The sequence below is a fragment of the Mus caroli genome, unplaced genomic scaffold (assembly GCF_978045245.1).
Source record: "Mus caroli unplaced genomic scaffold, Mus_caroli_1 scaffold_18, whole genome shotgun sequence".
Lineage (NCBI taxonomy): Eukaryota > Metazoa > Chordata > Mammalia > Rodentia > Muridae > Mus > Mus caroli.
The window spans coordinates 48,081,849-48,096,922 of NW_028227273.1; the positions used below are offsets into that span (position 1 = coordinate 48,081,849).

At 50.5% G+C, this 15,074-nt stretch overlaps 3 protein-coding genes across 8 annotated transcripts in view; 2 read left to right on the forward strand and 1 right to left on the reverse strand.

Moving 5' to 3' along the window:
• Nucleotides 1–825, reverse strand: part of Mea1 (male-enhanced antigen 1) — a 3,741-nt gene extending 2,916 nt beyond the window's left edge. Inside the window, exon 1 of the mRNA XM_029471592.2 lies at nt 803–825. The gene's annotated coding sequence lies outside the window, so the exon portion shown is untranslated. The remainder of the gene's footprint in view (nt 1–802) is intronic.
• Nucleotides 1–5,514, forward strand: part of Klhdc3 (kelch domain containing 3) — a 6,383-nt gene extending 869 nt beyond the window's left edge. For 2 of the 3 annotated variants that reach the window (XM_021186273.2, XM_021186274.3), the window contains exons 2-12: nt 817–969; nt 1,502–1,714; nt 1,887–2,063; nt 2,193–2,308; nt 2,495–2,566; nt 2,676–2,889; nt 2,964–3,050; nt 3,191–3,299; nt 3,423–3,496; nt 3,606–3,684; nt 4,908–5,514. In XM_021186273.2, coding sequence (XP_021041932.1) covers nt 1,561–1,714; nt 1,887–2,063; nt 2,193–2,308; nt 2,495–2,566; nt 2,676–2,889; nt 2,964–3,050; nt 3,191–3,299; nt 3,423–3,496; nt 3,606–3,684; nt 4,908–4,974 — 1,149 coding nt within the window. In that variant the 5' untranslated portion in view covers nt 817–969; nt 1,502–1,560 and the 3' untranslated portion in view covers nt 4,975–5,514. The remainder of the gene's footprint in view (nt 1–816; nt 970–1,501; nt 1,715–1,886; nt 2,064–2,192; nt 2,309–2,494; nt 2,567–2,675; nt 2,890–2,963; nt 3,051–3,190; nt 3,300–3,422; nt 3,497–3,605; nt 3,685–4,907) is intronic. The other variant, XM_029471586.2, reaches the window with a different exon arrangement.
• A 229-nt stretch (nt 5,515–5,743) lies between these two features.
• Nucleotides 5,744–12,464, forward strand: Rrp36 (ribosomal RNA processing 36). Of its 4 annotated transcripts, none has more exons than XM_021186275.3 (7): nt 5,744–5,884; nt 7,152–7,293; nt 7,403–7,469; nt 7,554–7,658; nt 9,847–9,921; nt 10,011–10,128; nt 11,960–12,464. In XM_021186275.3, exons 1-7 carry the CDS (start codon nt 5,794–5,796, stop codon nt 12,094–12,096), a joined length of 735 nt encoding a protein of 244 aa, XP_021041934.1. In that variant the 5' UTR covers nt 5,744–5,793; the 3' UTR covers nt 12,097–12,464. The 4 variants fall into 4 exon arrangements, with proteins under 4 accessions (XP_021041934.1, XP_029327449.1, XP_085689397.1 ...); XM_029471589.2 differs by having other exon boundaries at nt 5,748–5,833; XM_085833271.1 differs by having other exon boundaries at nt 5,787–5,903.
• The last annotated feature ends 2,610 nt before the right edge of the window (nt 12,465–15,074 follow it).

The following is a 15,074-nucleotide window of genomic DNA, read 5'->3' on the forward strand; positions in this document are numbered from 1 at the left end:
TTTCAAAGGAGAGTAAAAGATATGAAGGAAGATGATAGGCTCTCCACCACCACATTCTTTCCTTTCTTTCTCTATTTTTTTTTTTCGTTTGTTTTTGAGACAGGTTCTTGTAGCTCTGGCTAATTTGGGACTTACTGGGTAGACCCAGGTGGCTGACCTTAATTACACAGACATCCCCCTGCCTCCGTGCCCCAGCCACGCGTGCCTTGGACTTGGATTCTTAAGCTTTCAGTCCTCTTTCTCTGATAAGCACAGATTGAAGAGCCGGAGTAATGAAGGAACAGTTTTAACTTTTGGCTGCTGCTGTTTCACATTGAGAGAGATGGCGACTTAAAGTATACAGTGAAAGGTTGCGGGGGCAGTTGATGAAAGCCGTGTCTGTCCCCTTGAAGGGAACCTCCTTTGCTTGAGGTGCACCCCCCACTCCCGAGGTTTTTCCTCCCTGCCAAGGATTTTTGAACAGGAAGTGGATGATCACCCAAACCCAGCAGATGTCTCCTGGCAAAGGCATCGCTAGTTGCAAAAAGATTTGCCTGAAAAAGCTCTCAGATAACCCGTTATCACTAGGCTGGCTGGCTGTCTTTACGAGGCCATGGTCCCTCTCATCTTTGGGGCTTTCTCTTGTCCTGCCCAAAGGCATTTTTGCTTTCTTTCCTCTTTCCAATCTACACTCCCACCCCATCTCTCCTCTAGAGACCCAGACAGGGGCAGGGCTGCTGGAAGTGGCATGTTTGCTAACAATAGTCAGGCTGAGAAAGTTGAGGGCACTCCTCCCTGCCCCCGACTCTCAGTATACACGTACCTTTCTGGCTTAAGTTTCTAGTCCTGGCAGCATACGAGCCACAGCTGTCAAAGGAACTCCTCGTGCCTGTAGACACCCTGGGTGACCCCAGGGACAACGGATCAGCTTGACAAGAACGCTCTGTGAGGGGCTAATCAACCATGGTTACATGGAGTTCCCTGTCCTAGGTAGGGACACTGTTCTCCTCTGAAAGCCTAAAGCTCCTTTTTACTTTAAAGCCCCCATGCCAGCTCTCAGTGGACTGTCTGGGGCTGGCCGGGCTATTAATAGCTGTGGGTATTTTGAGATCCTTACCTTTAAGAGATGGAGGGAAATTCTTAGAGAGGTGGCGGTAAACAGAGCCAGATACAAGAACACACCCAGTATGGAAAAGGGCTGGGAGGCTGGGGGCTTGGAGCTTGTTCCAAACCAGGGATAGGGTGGAGTTGATGGGGGGGGCCAGTCATGATCACCAGATTCTGAGCTGGCAGTCAGGTTAAGGTGGCCCCACCCTTCACTGTGGGAGAACACAGGGCCAGGGCAAGCTCCTTGACCTCTGCGGCTCTCCTGGGGCAGGGCCAGCCACCTGAGCTGTGATCAGTGTCCCTGTAGCGGGGTGGTGTGGGAGGGCCACTGGGGTGGCACTTAGAGGCAAAGACTGGTCCTGGGCAGCCACAGTGAAGCTCATCTGAGGAACCCGTGGTGCTGACTTGTGTACAGGTAGCAGAGGCAGCAGGCCGTGCCGGGGGGGCATGTTCCTGTAACCTGTGGCCCAGGGGATGTTACGGTGGACAGTGCATCTGGAGGGCGGGCCCCGCAGGGTGAACCATGCTGCAGTGGCTGTCGGGCACCGAGTCTATTCCTTCGGGGGTTACTGCTCTGGGGAAGACTACGAAACACTACGGCAGATAGATGTGCACATTTTCAATGCTGGTAAGCCAGTCCTGTGTCTTTCTGGAGTCCCTACACCACGGGAGGTAGTGGGCACCTGAATGAAGAGCAGTGGTGGTCTCTGCGGCAAGGGGGTTGGGTAAGAGTGGTTGGTTTGGGACAAGGTGGCAGTTTGAAAGGAGGTTCCCAGGGCTGAGGAGAGCTGTATCCACAGTGTCCTTGCGTTGGACAAAGCTGCCCCCAGTGAGGCCTGCCGTCCGAGGGCAGGCTCCTGTCGTTCCCTACATGCGGTATGGGCACTCAACCGTCCTCATTGATGACACCGTTTTCCTTTGGGGTGGGCGCAATGACACTGAAGGGGCCTGCAACGTACTCTACGCCTTTGATGTCAGTGAGTATGGGTCTCAAATGACACCTTGGACCTGGGAAAGGGGGGGTTGGGGAGAGTGCTGGAGAACGGAAGGCCAGAATTGAGGCCGGTGTGTCAGCTGACCTGTCATTCTCTTACCTCTCTCAAAAGATACTCACAAGTGGTCTACACCCCGAGTGTCAGGAACAGTTCCTGGGGCACGGGATGGACATTCAGCTTGTGTCCTGGGCAAGATCATGTACATTTTTGGGGGATATGAACAGTTGGTAAGTCTGGAAAAAAAACTTGTTTTATAACAAAAGGAAGAAAAGAGAGAGAAATTTAGCATGGGGGACCAAGAGACTTTTAAGTGGAAGAATAGGCCACAGAGTAACCATTGACTCCATTTAAGTGGCAGGAGGAGGGTTTCAGAGTAACTAACCAGTGACAGTTTTCTACCTTCCGTTGCTCAGGCCGACTGCTTTTCCAACGACATCCACAAGCTGGATACCAGCACCATGACATGGACTCTTGTTTGTACAAAGGTCTGCTCTTTGGTCTCTCAGATCCCCACCCTTGGCTGGAATAGCTCAGTGAGTTTCTCCTGCCCGAGCCCAGGCTGACTCCTTTCCCCATCTCTCTGTTCTTGGCTAGGGCAATCCTGCACGGTGGAGGGACTTCCACTCAGCCACAATGCTGGGCAATCACATGTATGTCTTCGGGGGCCGTGCAGACCGCTTTGGGCCATTTCATTCCAACAATGAGATCTACTGTAATCGAATTCGAGTCTTTGATACCAGAACGGAGGCCTGGCTCGACTGTCCTCACACGCCGGTGCTGCCTGAGGGGCGCAGGAGCCATTCAGCCTGTGAGTGTCTGTTATTTTTTGGTACCTGCCCCTGTGCAACTCCATTCTCTTTTGACATGTCTCTGCCCTTCCAGTTGGCTACAATGGAGAGCTGTACATCTTTGGTGGCTACAATGCAAGGCTGAATCGGCATTTCCATGACCTCTGGAAGTTTAATCCTGGTAAAGACTTTGGGGTGGGGGGGGGAGGAACAGTTGAGGTGGGAGAAGAATAACCCTGAGTAAGGGGTGGGCTGAAGTGGTCTAGGTTATGTAGGTGTCTAGGTTGGCCAGGTAGTGAACCTCTAGGAACCTCTCCTTAGGGTCCTTTACCTGGAAGAAGATTGAACCAAAGGGGAAAGGACCGTGTCCCCGCCGCCGCCAGTGTTGCTGTATTGTTGGTGATAAGATTGTCCTCTTTGGCGGTACCAGGTTAGAGTGGGGAGGGGGGCGGGGCGGTGAACTCGGGAAAGGGCCTGTCTGTAACATCAGAGGGTGGCATCTGAGTGAGGGTCTGTGGGTAGTCCCAGCACCTACGTCTTTCTCTCTGTACAGCCCCTCTCCCGAGGAAGGCCTGGGGGATGAATTTGACCTCATAGATCATTCTGACTTACACATCTTGGACTTCAGTAAGTGCTTATTTCTGAGGGGCTTCTACTGTCAGGTTCTCTGTCTCTGGGTGGTGAGCAGGATGGGACCTTTCCCTGCTCTGACTGACCTCCAACTCCTCCAATACAGGTCCGAGTCTGAAGACTCTGTGTAAGCTGGCGGTGATTCAGTATAACCTGGACCAGTCCTGTCTGCCCCATGACATCAGGTAAGGCAGGTGGCTGCAGAGGAGGGAGGGCTTGGTTAAGGGTGAGTGGCCAGCACAGGTGTGACCTGATTAGGTCTTAACCAATGGCCTGCAGCAGCACAGTTCTGTCTGCTGGAGGGAGTTTTGTGAGGAACAAGGAGGTAAAGGTGCTGCCATCACGTGACAGCTGTCAGCTCTGGAAGAAAACACTCTGGATTGTTTGAGCCATGCTCAGAAGCTCTGCTGCCCTACATAGTTTTGTTTGTTTTCGTGATGTATTTTGAGAGTGACTGACTAGATTTCAGGGTTGACTACAAAGTAAAAAGTTGAAGAGTTTCTGGACTCCCTTAGGTCAGGAATGGAGAGAGGTTCCTATTTCTTGCCCGTATTGAGTTCAAATTGAGCACCAAAAGTCACTCCATGTGACATTGCCTCCTCTTGGTCGTTCTGAGACATTCCTGCCTCCTTGAGCCAGGTTGTTTTATTTATTTATTTATTTAAATTTTATTTTTTGGTTTCCCGAGACAGGGTTTCTCTGTATAGCCCTGGCTGTCCTGGAACTCACTCTGTAGACCAGGCTGTCCTCGAACTCAGAAATCCGCCTGCCTCTGCCTCCCGAGTGCTGGGATCAAAGGCGTGCGCCGCCACGCCCGGCTAATTCTTGCTTGTTAAGGTCTCTGTGTCCTTTGGTGACAGAATCACCAATTCAAAGAATGAATCCCAGACTGGCCCCAGTTTAACACGGGTGGGAATACCTTAATGCTCAATACAGGGCTTAGAGTCCTGGTACAAGGAAGACTTAAGTTTTTGTAAAATGAAAGTGATGTGGGAAGCATACTTTAAGTTGGTGGGGTGGATGGGAAAGTCTTTAGGTCCCAAAGTTTAGGGAGAACAGGAGGTCTGAATCAGGGCCTTAAAATAAGGGAAATTGGCAACAAGGGATGGGTGCTCTGGTAAGGATGAGGGGAAGGTGCTGCCTGGCTGGCTGCAGAACAGGAGAGGTACGCTGGGGTGTTTACTAAAATGGGTACACATGAGCCAGGTGCTTAGGTTCAGAAGTCTGTATAAACATAAACAGGAAATCCCAAAGAACTTGGAGGTGGTTGAGTAGGAGGTGAGAGATGTAGTGGTGGGTGGGGTCTGTGATTAACCCCGCTGTGGGAGTTTGGAGGGTGCTGTGTCATAGCTTTGTTGTTATAGAGACCACCTCTTAGGTCTTCTCTGCCCATTGTTCACCTTTCCAGGTGGGAGCTCAACGCCATGACCACCAACAGCAATATCAGCCGCCCCATTGTCTCCTCCCATGGCTAGGAAGTTTATGCTGCCTCCCCTCCTGAACCCACTCTTGTCTTCATTGCCCCTGCCCGTCTCACCCGCCTGCCCCTTTGGACCCTGGACTCAGTATACCTCCACGTGGAGTTGATGGACTAGAGGTGTTTTCTGTGCTGTGAATTCAGTGGGGAGTTTTTTGGGGGGAGGGCATTTCCCTCCCTCCTTGGGCCGAGGGCCCCTTCCCTTGGTGCTCTGTCCCCATCCACCTCCCTCCACCGCTCCTGGGCCTTTGCTCTGCCCCAGGCTGGCAGGGTAGCCAGGCTGTGTGTACTGGAAAGGGACAGGAGTGGGAGAAGAAGCCAGCAGTGTTGGAGCCTCAGGAGCCTCCCTCTCCCCGTGACCACCCTCTCCCTGCTTGAGCATCGCCCAGGAGCTGAGAGGAGCCTCGGCTGTTGGCATGAAACCCCCTCCCCAACCCGCGGTGGTGGGGACCAACAGACAGCTTCACCCTTCCTTGAGCTGTTGCTGTACCCCTGAAGCTCAGGCAGCTCTGACTTTATAAAACCTAAAACCTCCAAACGTGTCCTATTTCTGGCGACTACGATAGAGGGGCGGAGGCAAAGGGGGCCACCCTTGCGGTTCTGGCTTCAGGGCCAAGCATCTGAAGGAAACCCGATGCCACTGAGCCTGGCAGCCTCTCCGCTGCCTAACCCGCCCCCGTCGTGAAGTTCTACGGCTGCGGGGCGGTGCTTCTGGCAGAACCCTCAGCACATTGGCTCAGGCTTCCGGAAAGGGTGGGACGCGGGAGCTCGTCGTGAGCGGAAGTCGTGCAAGTTTTCAACCCGGACTACGGAAGACATGCGGAAGGCTGGTTCTAGTGCTAAGGCCGGGGCCGAAGGTCCTCACCGTGCTATGGAGGGCGGGGAGGTGACTGGCGGCCGGCCGAAGGGTGAGGGCCGAAGGCTGGGGTGAGCGGGAGGCGTTTGGCTGCCGGAACAGAAGCCTCCCCGAGCGCCGCGGTTCAATGGAGGCCGAGAAGAGCGGGTGCTTCCCGCTTTACGACTTGGGGAGAAGTTTCGTGGTTTGGTTTGGTTTGGAACGTGGGTGTGGGCGGGGTACGGAGGGCGGGGATGTCTCATAGTGTGGCCCAGGCCAGTTTCGAACTCTTGGCCGCCCTGCCTTGGTACCAAGTGCTGTTTTTTTTATAGGTCTTAAGTCTCCGGGCCAGGCCTGGACATATTCTTAAAGGGAGGATTCGGGCTCTTCCTGAGTCTAGTCGGGCGGGATGCGACTAACTGAACTGTATGCGTGCACTTGAAATAAAGAATAACCAAACAGCAAAGCAAAAAGTTCGTTGTCGGTCCACTTAACCTGTAGAAAGGGCATTTAGCCAGGCGGGTTAGCACACGCCTGGCCAGCACTCGAGAGGCAGAGGCATGCCTGCCAGATTCTTGTGCACTCCAAAGGAGCTTGGTCTACATATTCCAGTGATTCTCGACTTTCCTAATGCTGTGACACTGGTGACCCCAACCGTAAAGTTATTTTGTTGCTACTTCATAACTGTGATTTTTGCTACTGTTATGAATAGTAATATATGTTTTCTGATGGTCTTAGGCAACCCCTATGAAAGGGGCTTTGGACACCTTCCCCAAAGGAGGTGAGGCTCACAGGTTGAGACCCTTTGACACAGTGACTTCCAAGTTGAGCGAGATGGAAGTCACTGGAGAGCGTTGAGTTCAGAATACCATGAAAATTAGCACAGGGAGTGATAAGTGAGACTCCTTTTTACTATGCAAAGATAAATAGGTTCTGGCCAGGAGGTGGTGGCACATGCCTTTTTAATCCCAGAGCTCTAGAGGCAGAGGCAGGCCTGGTCTACAAAGGAAGTTCCAGGACAGCCAGGGCTGCACAGAGAGATCCTGTCAGCAACATTACAGAGTAGCACCTTGGCGACCAGTGCTGCCTAGCAAGTAAGGATGGTCTTTGCTACGTATCTGATGTGTGTGTGTGTGTGTGTGTTACAAAGAGGATGTGGAGCTCAGAAGACAGCTTTGGTTAGTCTGTCCCCTCCCTACACCATGTGACTCCAGGCTCTAACTCAGGTGGTGTGGCCTTGCAGGGCGTTTTTTTTTTTTTCATATTCTGAACCTAGCCCGATGAAGACTTTTCCTACAGTGGGGAGGTACTGACCGGAGTTGTGTGACCTTTTCCTGCAGCAGACACATCTGACATGTCATTTGAGGAGCTGTTGAGATTACCGGGCCAAGGGAGACCCAAGGCACACAAACAATTGGTAGCTGAAAACAGCACTAAAACGCAAAGCCCCCGACAACCCGTGTGTGTCGCCGATAAGCACCGGTGAGGACCAAAGCCTGCCCACAGAGTTAAAAACTTCCCGGGACTTTGACAGATGTCGCCCTTCTCCAAGATGGCAGCTCACTTACCCTGGCCTTTCATTTCTCCTCAGGCCTCTGGAAATGTCAGCCAAAGTCCGGGTGCCATTCTTACGTCAGGTGGTGCCCATCAGTAAAAAGGTGAGGAAAGAGCAGGGAACGAGGACTTCCTTGGAGACAGGAGACTCAAACAAGCGGATTATATTCTCTCTGTGTTTTGCAAAGGTCGCCCGAGACCCCCGCTTTGATGATCTGTCAGGGGACTATAACCCGGAAGTGTTTGACAAAACTTACCAGTTCCTGAATGATATCCGAGCCAAGGAGAAGCAGGTGTGTAGTGTGAGGCTGCTGTGTACACGTGGAGGGGGAACCGACTGCCTGCTGGCCCGTCGGGAGAAGGAGGCGGGATGCGTCCTGGGGGGGGGGAATCTTTGGCTGTAAGTTGGTTCTGTGGCTGTGATCACGTTGGCTTCCCTCCCTGTGCTTCAGTTACTTATTAAGTTGATGGTCATTACTAACGCCTGTGGGATAGGACGGCGTGTCAGTACATGTCTTCATAATGATCAAAGTAACTACTGTAGCCGGGCAGTGGTGGCTGGCGCACGCCTTTAATCCCAGCACTGGGGAGGCAGAGGCAGGCAGATTTCTGAGTTCGAGGCCAGCCTGGTCTACAAAGTGAGTTCCAGGACAGCCAGGGCTACACAGAGAAACCCTGTCTCGAAAAAAGCAAAAAAAAAAAAAAGCCAAAAAAAAAAGTTACTGCCATACTATCACCTCTCACGTCGTCATTGTTTCATGTTGGAACTCTCAGAATCCTCTCATTGGCTGTTTTGAAATACTCAAGTAAGCTAGGCTCAGTGGCACTCGTCTATAATCTATGATCCAGCTACTTTGGGAACTGAGTCAGGAAGGTAGAGAATTTAAAGCTACCCCAGGCCATGAAACCTCATTTCCCTACCTCAAAATAAATAAATAAATAAATAAATAGGTAGGTAGATTAAACAGAATATGAGATGAAGTTACTTGTCAGCCATAGTTATCCTGTGTCCTGTTAAACTTTGGGAACCCTTTCTGTGCAGCTGCACCCCTCTGCCCGTTAACTAACTCTCCCTGTGCAGCCCGTCCCACACTCTGTGCAGGCGCCCACAGCCACTCTTCTCTGTTTGCAAGCAGCTGTGGCTTTTCCACAGAACAACATAGGATCATCGTCTTTCTGTTCCTGACTGATGGCACTTAGCGTAAAGTGGCTTCATTAGTTATTGAGTAGTGTGTGTAGGTCTGCATGTGTCACCTCCCTGAGTGTCAGCAGTCAGGATAACTTCAGAGTGTCAGCTCTCTCCTTCATCTCGCGGTTTCAGATTCAAGGCAGGCCACTGGGCTTGTGTGCCAAGTGCCTTTACTCGCTGTTTTACCAGCTTTGCTTTGGTTGGTTTGGTTTTCTTCCTTCCTTCCTCCCTTCCTTCCTTCCCTCCCTCCCTCCCTTCTTTCTTTGTTTTTTTTTTTTTTAAATATTTTTTTTTAAGATTTATTTATTTATTACATGTAAGTACACTGTAGCTGTCCTCAGACACTCCAGAAGAGGGCGCCAGATCTCATTACGGATGGTTGTGAGCCACCATGTGGTTGCTGGGATTTGAACTCTGGACCTCTGGAAGAGCAGTCGGGTGCTCTTACCCACTGAGCCATCTCACCAGCCCCTTTCTTTGTTTTTTTAACAGTGTCTCTTGGTAGCCCTGTCTATCCTAAAACCACGTTCGGCTGCTTGAGTTTTCTAACCATGAGAAGGATAAAAAAGTCTGGGCAGTAGTGACTCACACCTTTAATTCCAGCACTTGGGAGGCAGAGACAGGCGGATCTCTGTGGGTTGGAGGCCAGCTTGGTCTATAGAGTGAGTTCTAGGACAGCCCAAGGCTACACAGAGAAACTCTGTTTTGGGGAGTGGGGGGGATAAAAAAGAGCCAGGTAGTGGTGGTGTTTGGGAGAGACAGAGGAAGGCAGATCTGTGAGTTCAAGGCTAGCTTGCTTTACAGAGCAAGTTAGTTTCAGGACAGCTAGGACTACAAAGAGAAACCCTTTCTCAAAAACAAAAACCCTAAAAGACAGACAGACAGACACACGTGCACGCACACACACACACAAAGAGAGACAGAGAGACAGGTGTAAAAATGTGGCTTAGTGGCTAAGAGTATGCAAGCCTGAGTCAAAATTTCCAAAACCCACATGGACAGCCTGTGAGGTCAGTGTGTGTGCCTGTAGCCCTATGGCCTCTGCCCATTTAATGTGTGTGCATAGACCTACACAATTATTTGAGAGAGAGAGAGACACACACACACACAAGTGGCTACTAACAAGGCGAAGGGCTGGGAGCTATTGCTCAGTGCTAGCACATGTGTTTAGTGCTGTGCTAGACTCAGATCCCTAGCACCGACCACATTGTGTGTTTTCCTATTTATGGGAACCTTTTCTAACAGTGCTCGCTGCAGAATGTTAACCGTGTTACTCATTTTCCAACATGCAGCTTGTGAAAAAACAGTTGAAGAAGCAGCGCTCAGGGGAGGAGCACGAGAAACTGCAGCAGCTGCTTCAGCGGATGGTGAGGGTGTGGGTGCTGGCTGCAGGTGAGGTGGTTCAGAGTTCCGGTAGGTCAGTCCCTCACTGTCCCCACCCCACCTGTGTCCTCAGGAGCAGCAAGAGATGGCACAGCAGGAACGCAAGCAGCAGCAGGAGCTGCGCTTGGCCTTGAAGCAGGAGCGCCGGGCTCTGGCACAGCAGGGCCATCGGCCATACTTCCTGAAGAAATGTGAGTGGGGCCAAGCTCTGGAAAGCCTAGGGGTAGCCTGTGCTGGGTTTTGTGCTGGGACCCACGAGCTCCTGTAGGAAGACCATGGGGACCTGCAGGGAAGTAGAAATAGCAGCCAAGAGTCTCGTGACCATCCTGTATCTCGAGTTAGATGATGTCTCTGTGTGTGGGTGTGGGTGTGGGTGTAGCGTGGTCGGTAGAGTGCTCGCCTAGCATGCAGGAAGCCCTCAGTTCCACCCCTAGCATCACCTGAAACAAGGAGAGTGGCCTATGCTTGCAGAAGAGCAAAGGCAGGAGAATGGGAAGGTGAAGGCTGTCCAAGGATACATGAGAGACGGGGTGTGTGTGTGAGACAGACAGACAGACAGAGACTGTCGTCATGATTGTCACCACTCTCCTGCTTGTCCAGGCACAAAGGAGCCCACACTTGGTTTAGTTGAATAAGATTTGAGTCATAAAAAGTTAGCTTACCTGTAGAGATGGCTCAGCAGTTAAGAGGACTGACTGTTCTTCCAGAGGTTGTGAGTTCAATTCCCAGCAACCACATGATGGCTCACAACCATCTGTAATGGGATTTGATGCCCCCTTTTGGTGCGTCTGAAAACAGCCACAATGTACTCATATACATAAAATAAATGAATCTTTTTTAAAAAGCGCTAGCTTAGAGTCGGATGTGGTGGCGCACGCCATTAATCCCAGCACTTGGGAGGCAGAGGCAGGCGATTTCTGAGTTCGAGGCCAGCCTGGTCTACAGAGTGAGTTCCAGGACAGCCAGGGCTATACAGAGAAACCCTGTCTCGAAAAACAAAAAACAAAAAAAAAAACCCCAAAATGTTAGCTTTGGGCTGATAGTGGTGCACACTTGGGTGGCAGAGGCAGGCAGATCTTGGAGTTTGTGGCCAGCCTGGTCTACATAGTGAGTTCCAGATCAGATGAGGCTGCAAAGTAAGACCTACCTCAAAGAAAAAAAAGTTAGGGGGGGCCGGAGAGATGGCTCAGTGGTTAAGAGCACTGTACTGGCTAGTTTTGTGTCAACTTGACACAGCTGGAGTTATCACAGAGAAAGGAGCTTCAGATGAGGAAATGCCTCCATGAGACCCAACTGTAAGGCATTTTCTCAATTAGTGATCAAGGGGGAAAGGCCCCTTGTGGGTGGGACCATCCCTGGGCTGGTAGTCTTGGTTCTATAAGAAAGCAGGCTGAGCAAGCCAGTAATGAACATCCCTCCATGGCTTCTGCATCAGCTCCTGCTTCCTGACCTGCTTTAGTTCTAGTCCTGACTTCCTTTGGTGATGAACAGCAGTATGGAAGTGTAAGCTGAATAAACCCTTTCCTCCCCAACTTGCTTCTTGGTCATGATGTTTGTGCAGGAATAGAAACCCTGACTAAGACAGAGCACCAACTGCTTTTTCAAAGGTCCTGAGTTCAAGTCACCATCTGTAATCAGATCTGACGTCCTCTTCTGGTGCATCTGAAGACAGCTACAGTGTAGTTAGATATAATAACAAATAAATTTTTAAAAAAGAAAAGAAAGTTTGTTTAGGTAGCAGTACTCGATAGCTCAGTGTACCACACTTGTCTAGGATGAGTGAAGACCTGGATTCAGTTTCTAGCACTAGGGGGAAAAAAAGGCCGGCATACTGGACTAGTGCTGTAGCTCCTTGCCTAGCGCCCACAGAGTTGTGTGATCAGCAGCAGGACATACAACAAGGTGTGTCTGTCCCTCATACACCCGTGAGCTCCCACCAGGGTGGCTCAACATAAAGGGTTCCCGGTGTCGGGTCAGGAACTGAGGCTCCGTCACTCACCAGCTTGCTTGCTTCTTGTGTAGCTGAGCAGCGGCAGCTGGCCCTGGCTGAGAAGTTCAAGGAGCTGAGACGCAGCAAGAAGCTGGAGAGTTTCCTGAGTCGAAAGAGGCGGCGGAACGCAGGCAAGGACAGGAGGCACCTCCCGCTGAGCAAGGAGTAGTAAGAACTGTCCCAGGAGACCTGATATGTGGGAACAGACGGGGCTGGGCTTGGCCAGGTCGGGATCTTTTCCTGCTCAGAAGCAAGCATGATGACTGACTACCACTGACCTAGGCTGGCTCGGAAGACCAGCGTGCTCTTGGACTGTGCTAGGGCTGCACAGCAGCCAGACCTCCGCCTTCCTTCCATGTCACACCTCCTCTCTCTGGAATCTCGTCCATGAACATCTGGTCTCATGGTCTCATCCCAGCCTTGCCTTAAGCCAGTGACTCAAATGAAGAGGGGGCGTGGCTGTGGTCATGTGAGCTTTCAGGTCAGGGACTTCACAGAAGAGCCACTTTGGAAACAAGCCTGTTTCTCCTTGTTTTATTCTGTGTTGTTGTTGTTGTTTGTTTTTTCAAGACAGGGTTTGTCTACAACCCTGGCTGTCCTGGAACTTCCTCTGTAGACCAGGCTGACCTCAAACTCACAGGAATCTGCCTGCCTCTGCCTCTTGAGCACTAGAACTTAAGAACTTAAGGCATTAAAAAAAAAAAAGGGCTGGTGAGATGGCTCAGCTGGTAAGAGCACCCGACTGCTCTTCCGAAGGTTCTAAGTTCAAATCCCAGCAACCACATGGTGGCTCACAACCATCCGTAATGAGATCTGACTCCCTTTTCTGGGGTATCTGAAGACAGCTACAATGTACTTACATAGAATAAATAAATAAATCTTTAAAAAAAAAAAAAAAAGAAAGAAAGAACTTAAGGCGTGCACCAGCACTGCCTAGCCTGTTTTGTTGTTGTTGTTGGTTGTTGGTTTTCAGTTGTGTGTGTGCACACGAGTGCGGGGGGCCTTCAGGTAAGCATTGGCTTCCCCATGGAGCTGGGGTTACAAGACTAGTGAGCTGTCCAGTGCGGGTGCTGGGGACCAAGCACAGGTAATCTCTGAGCCATCTTTCCAGCCTGCTTTTTGTTTTTAATGGAAGACCTAGAACTATTGTTTCAGTAGGCCAAATGTGGGGGTCTGCAGTATGAGAAGTCAGATCACAAGGCCCTCCATCTTAAATGTGGGCCCTGAAAAGATGTCTAAAGGGTGAATCAGCCCTGCGGTGGATAGAGTGGGACGTGGGAGGCAGTATGCTTGCTAGTGTGTCGCCGCGAGGCTTCAGTCCATGGTCAGTGGGCCCCTGGCTTCTGGGCCCGTATGTAGTGAGGCAGAGAGAGCATTTGCTGCAGCAGTGTGTCTTGCTCCATTTTAGGATGTGTATGCCATCACATACACCCTTGGGACATTCTGCATAAAGGAAGTCACTATGATGGTATGTGCATGTCTTGGTTAGCTTTTTACTGCTGTGATAAAACACCACAGCCAAAAGCAATCTGAGGAGGGAATGGTTTATTTCAGCTCACAGCTTGCAGTCTGTCATGAAGGGAAGTCAGGAGAATTCAAGGCAGGAACTGAGTAGAGACCGGGAGGAACTCTGTCTACTGGCTTGCTCTACTTGGCTTGTGCCATCTTTTAATTTTCTCTCTTTCCTTGTTTTTTTCAAGTTTGTCAAGACATGGTTTCTCTGTAGCCCTGACTATCCTGGAACTCACTCTGTAAACCAGGCTGTCCTAGATCTGCCTGCCTCTGCCTATCAAGTGCTAGGATTAAAGGTGTGCGCCAGCAGTGCCTGGCGTCAGCCTGCTTTCTTATACCACCCGGGCCACCTGCCCAGGGCTGGCACCACCCACAGTGACCTGGACCCTCTTAGATCAGCCACCAGTCAAGAGCGTGTCCAACAGCTCTGCCTAAAGACCAACCCTATAGGAGCATGTTCTCAATTAAGATTTCTTCTTCCCAGATGATCCTCCCTGTGTCAAGTCCGCATAAAAACTCACTAGTTCTATGTATGTTCCTCTTAAGGCCCAGAATAGATTGTTTTCTTCAATTGAGATTTTCATATGAGAGTGGCTAGCTAGGGTTTGTTTTCATAGTATTGTATGGGTGAGGAATTTCTTGTTGTCTTGTTTTGTTTTTCAAGACAGGGTTTCTCTGTATAGCCCTGGCTGTCCTGGAACTCACTTTGTAGACCAGGCTGGCCTCGAACTCAGAAATCTGCCTGCCTCTGCCTCCCGAGTGCTGGGATTAAAGGTGTGCGCCACCACACCCGGCTAATTTCTTGTTTTCTTTTTTTTTTTTTTTTTTTTTTGGTTTTTCGAGACAGGGTTTCTCTGTGTAGCCTTGGCTGTCCTGGAACTCACTTTGTAGACCAGGCTGGCCTCGAACTCAAAAATCCGCCTGCCTCTGCCTCCCGAGTGCTGGGATTAAAGGCGTGCGCCACCATGCCCGGCTCATTTCTTGTTTTCTTAATGATGAGTGAGCTAAGGATTTATTATTCCTTAAATCTTAAAATTATTTTATTTTGGGCTGGACCACTGACTGCTCTTCCAGAGGTCTTGAGTTCAATTCCAAGCAATCACATGGTGGCTCACAACCATTGGTAATGGGATCTGATGCCCTCTTCTCATGTGTCTAAAGAGAGTGACAGTGTACTCATATGCATAAAATAAATGCATATTTTACTTTATAGGTAAAGTATGGGTATTTGGGTATTTTGCCTGCACGTATGTTTGCGTACCTGGGAGCTCAGAGGCCAGATCCCCTGGAACTCGAGTTCTGGGTGATTCTGAGCTGCTGAATGCTTGCCACTAGCTGTAGTGGGCATAGGACATACATTTGTAATCCCAGTATTTTGAGAGGATGAAATGAGTTTGAGGTCAGCTCAGAATCCATAAGTTCTAGGACAGCCTCAGCTAACATTTCAAGGTTGTGTCCGAGAAAACCAAAAGTATGATTTGGGCTTATGAAAAGCTAGCTGTGGTCTGCTGTGAAGCAGGGACATCTCCTAGGTGACAATGACAGGAAACTTCCATGTACCCTGAGCCTACACATATTCTAACCTGTCTGGGTGCCAGCACACATGTTCTAACCTGTCTGGATGCCGGCCTTTCT

Coding starts and splice junctions, on each gene's coding strand:
- Rrp36 (XM_021186275.3), top strand. CDS start 5,794: ATGCGGAAGGCTGGTTCTAGTGCTAAGGCCGGGGCCGAAGGTCCTCAC. Junction 7,294..7,402: donor TGTGTCGCCGATAAGCACCG/GTGAGGACCAAA, acceptor ATTTCTCCTCAG/GCCTCTGGAAATGTCAGCCA. Junction 7,659..9,846: donor TCCGAGCCAAGGAGAAGCAG/GTGTGTAGTGTG, acceptor TCCAACATGCAG/CTTGTGAAAAAACAGTTGAA.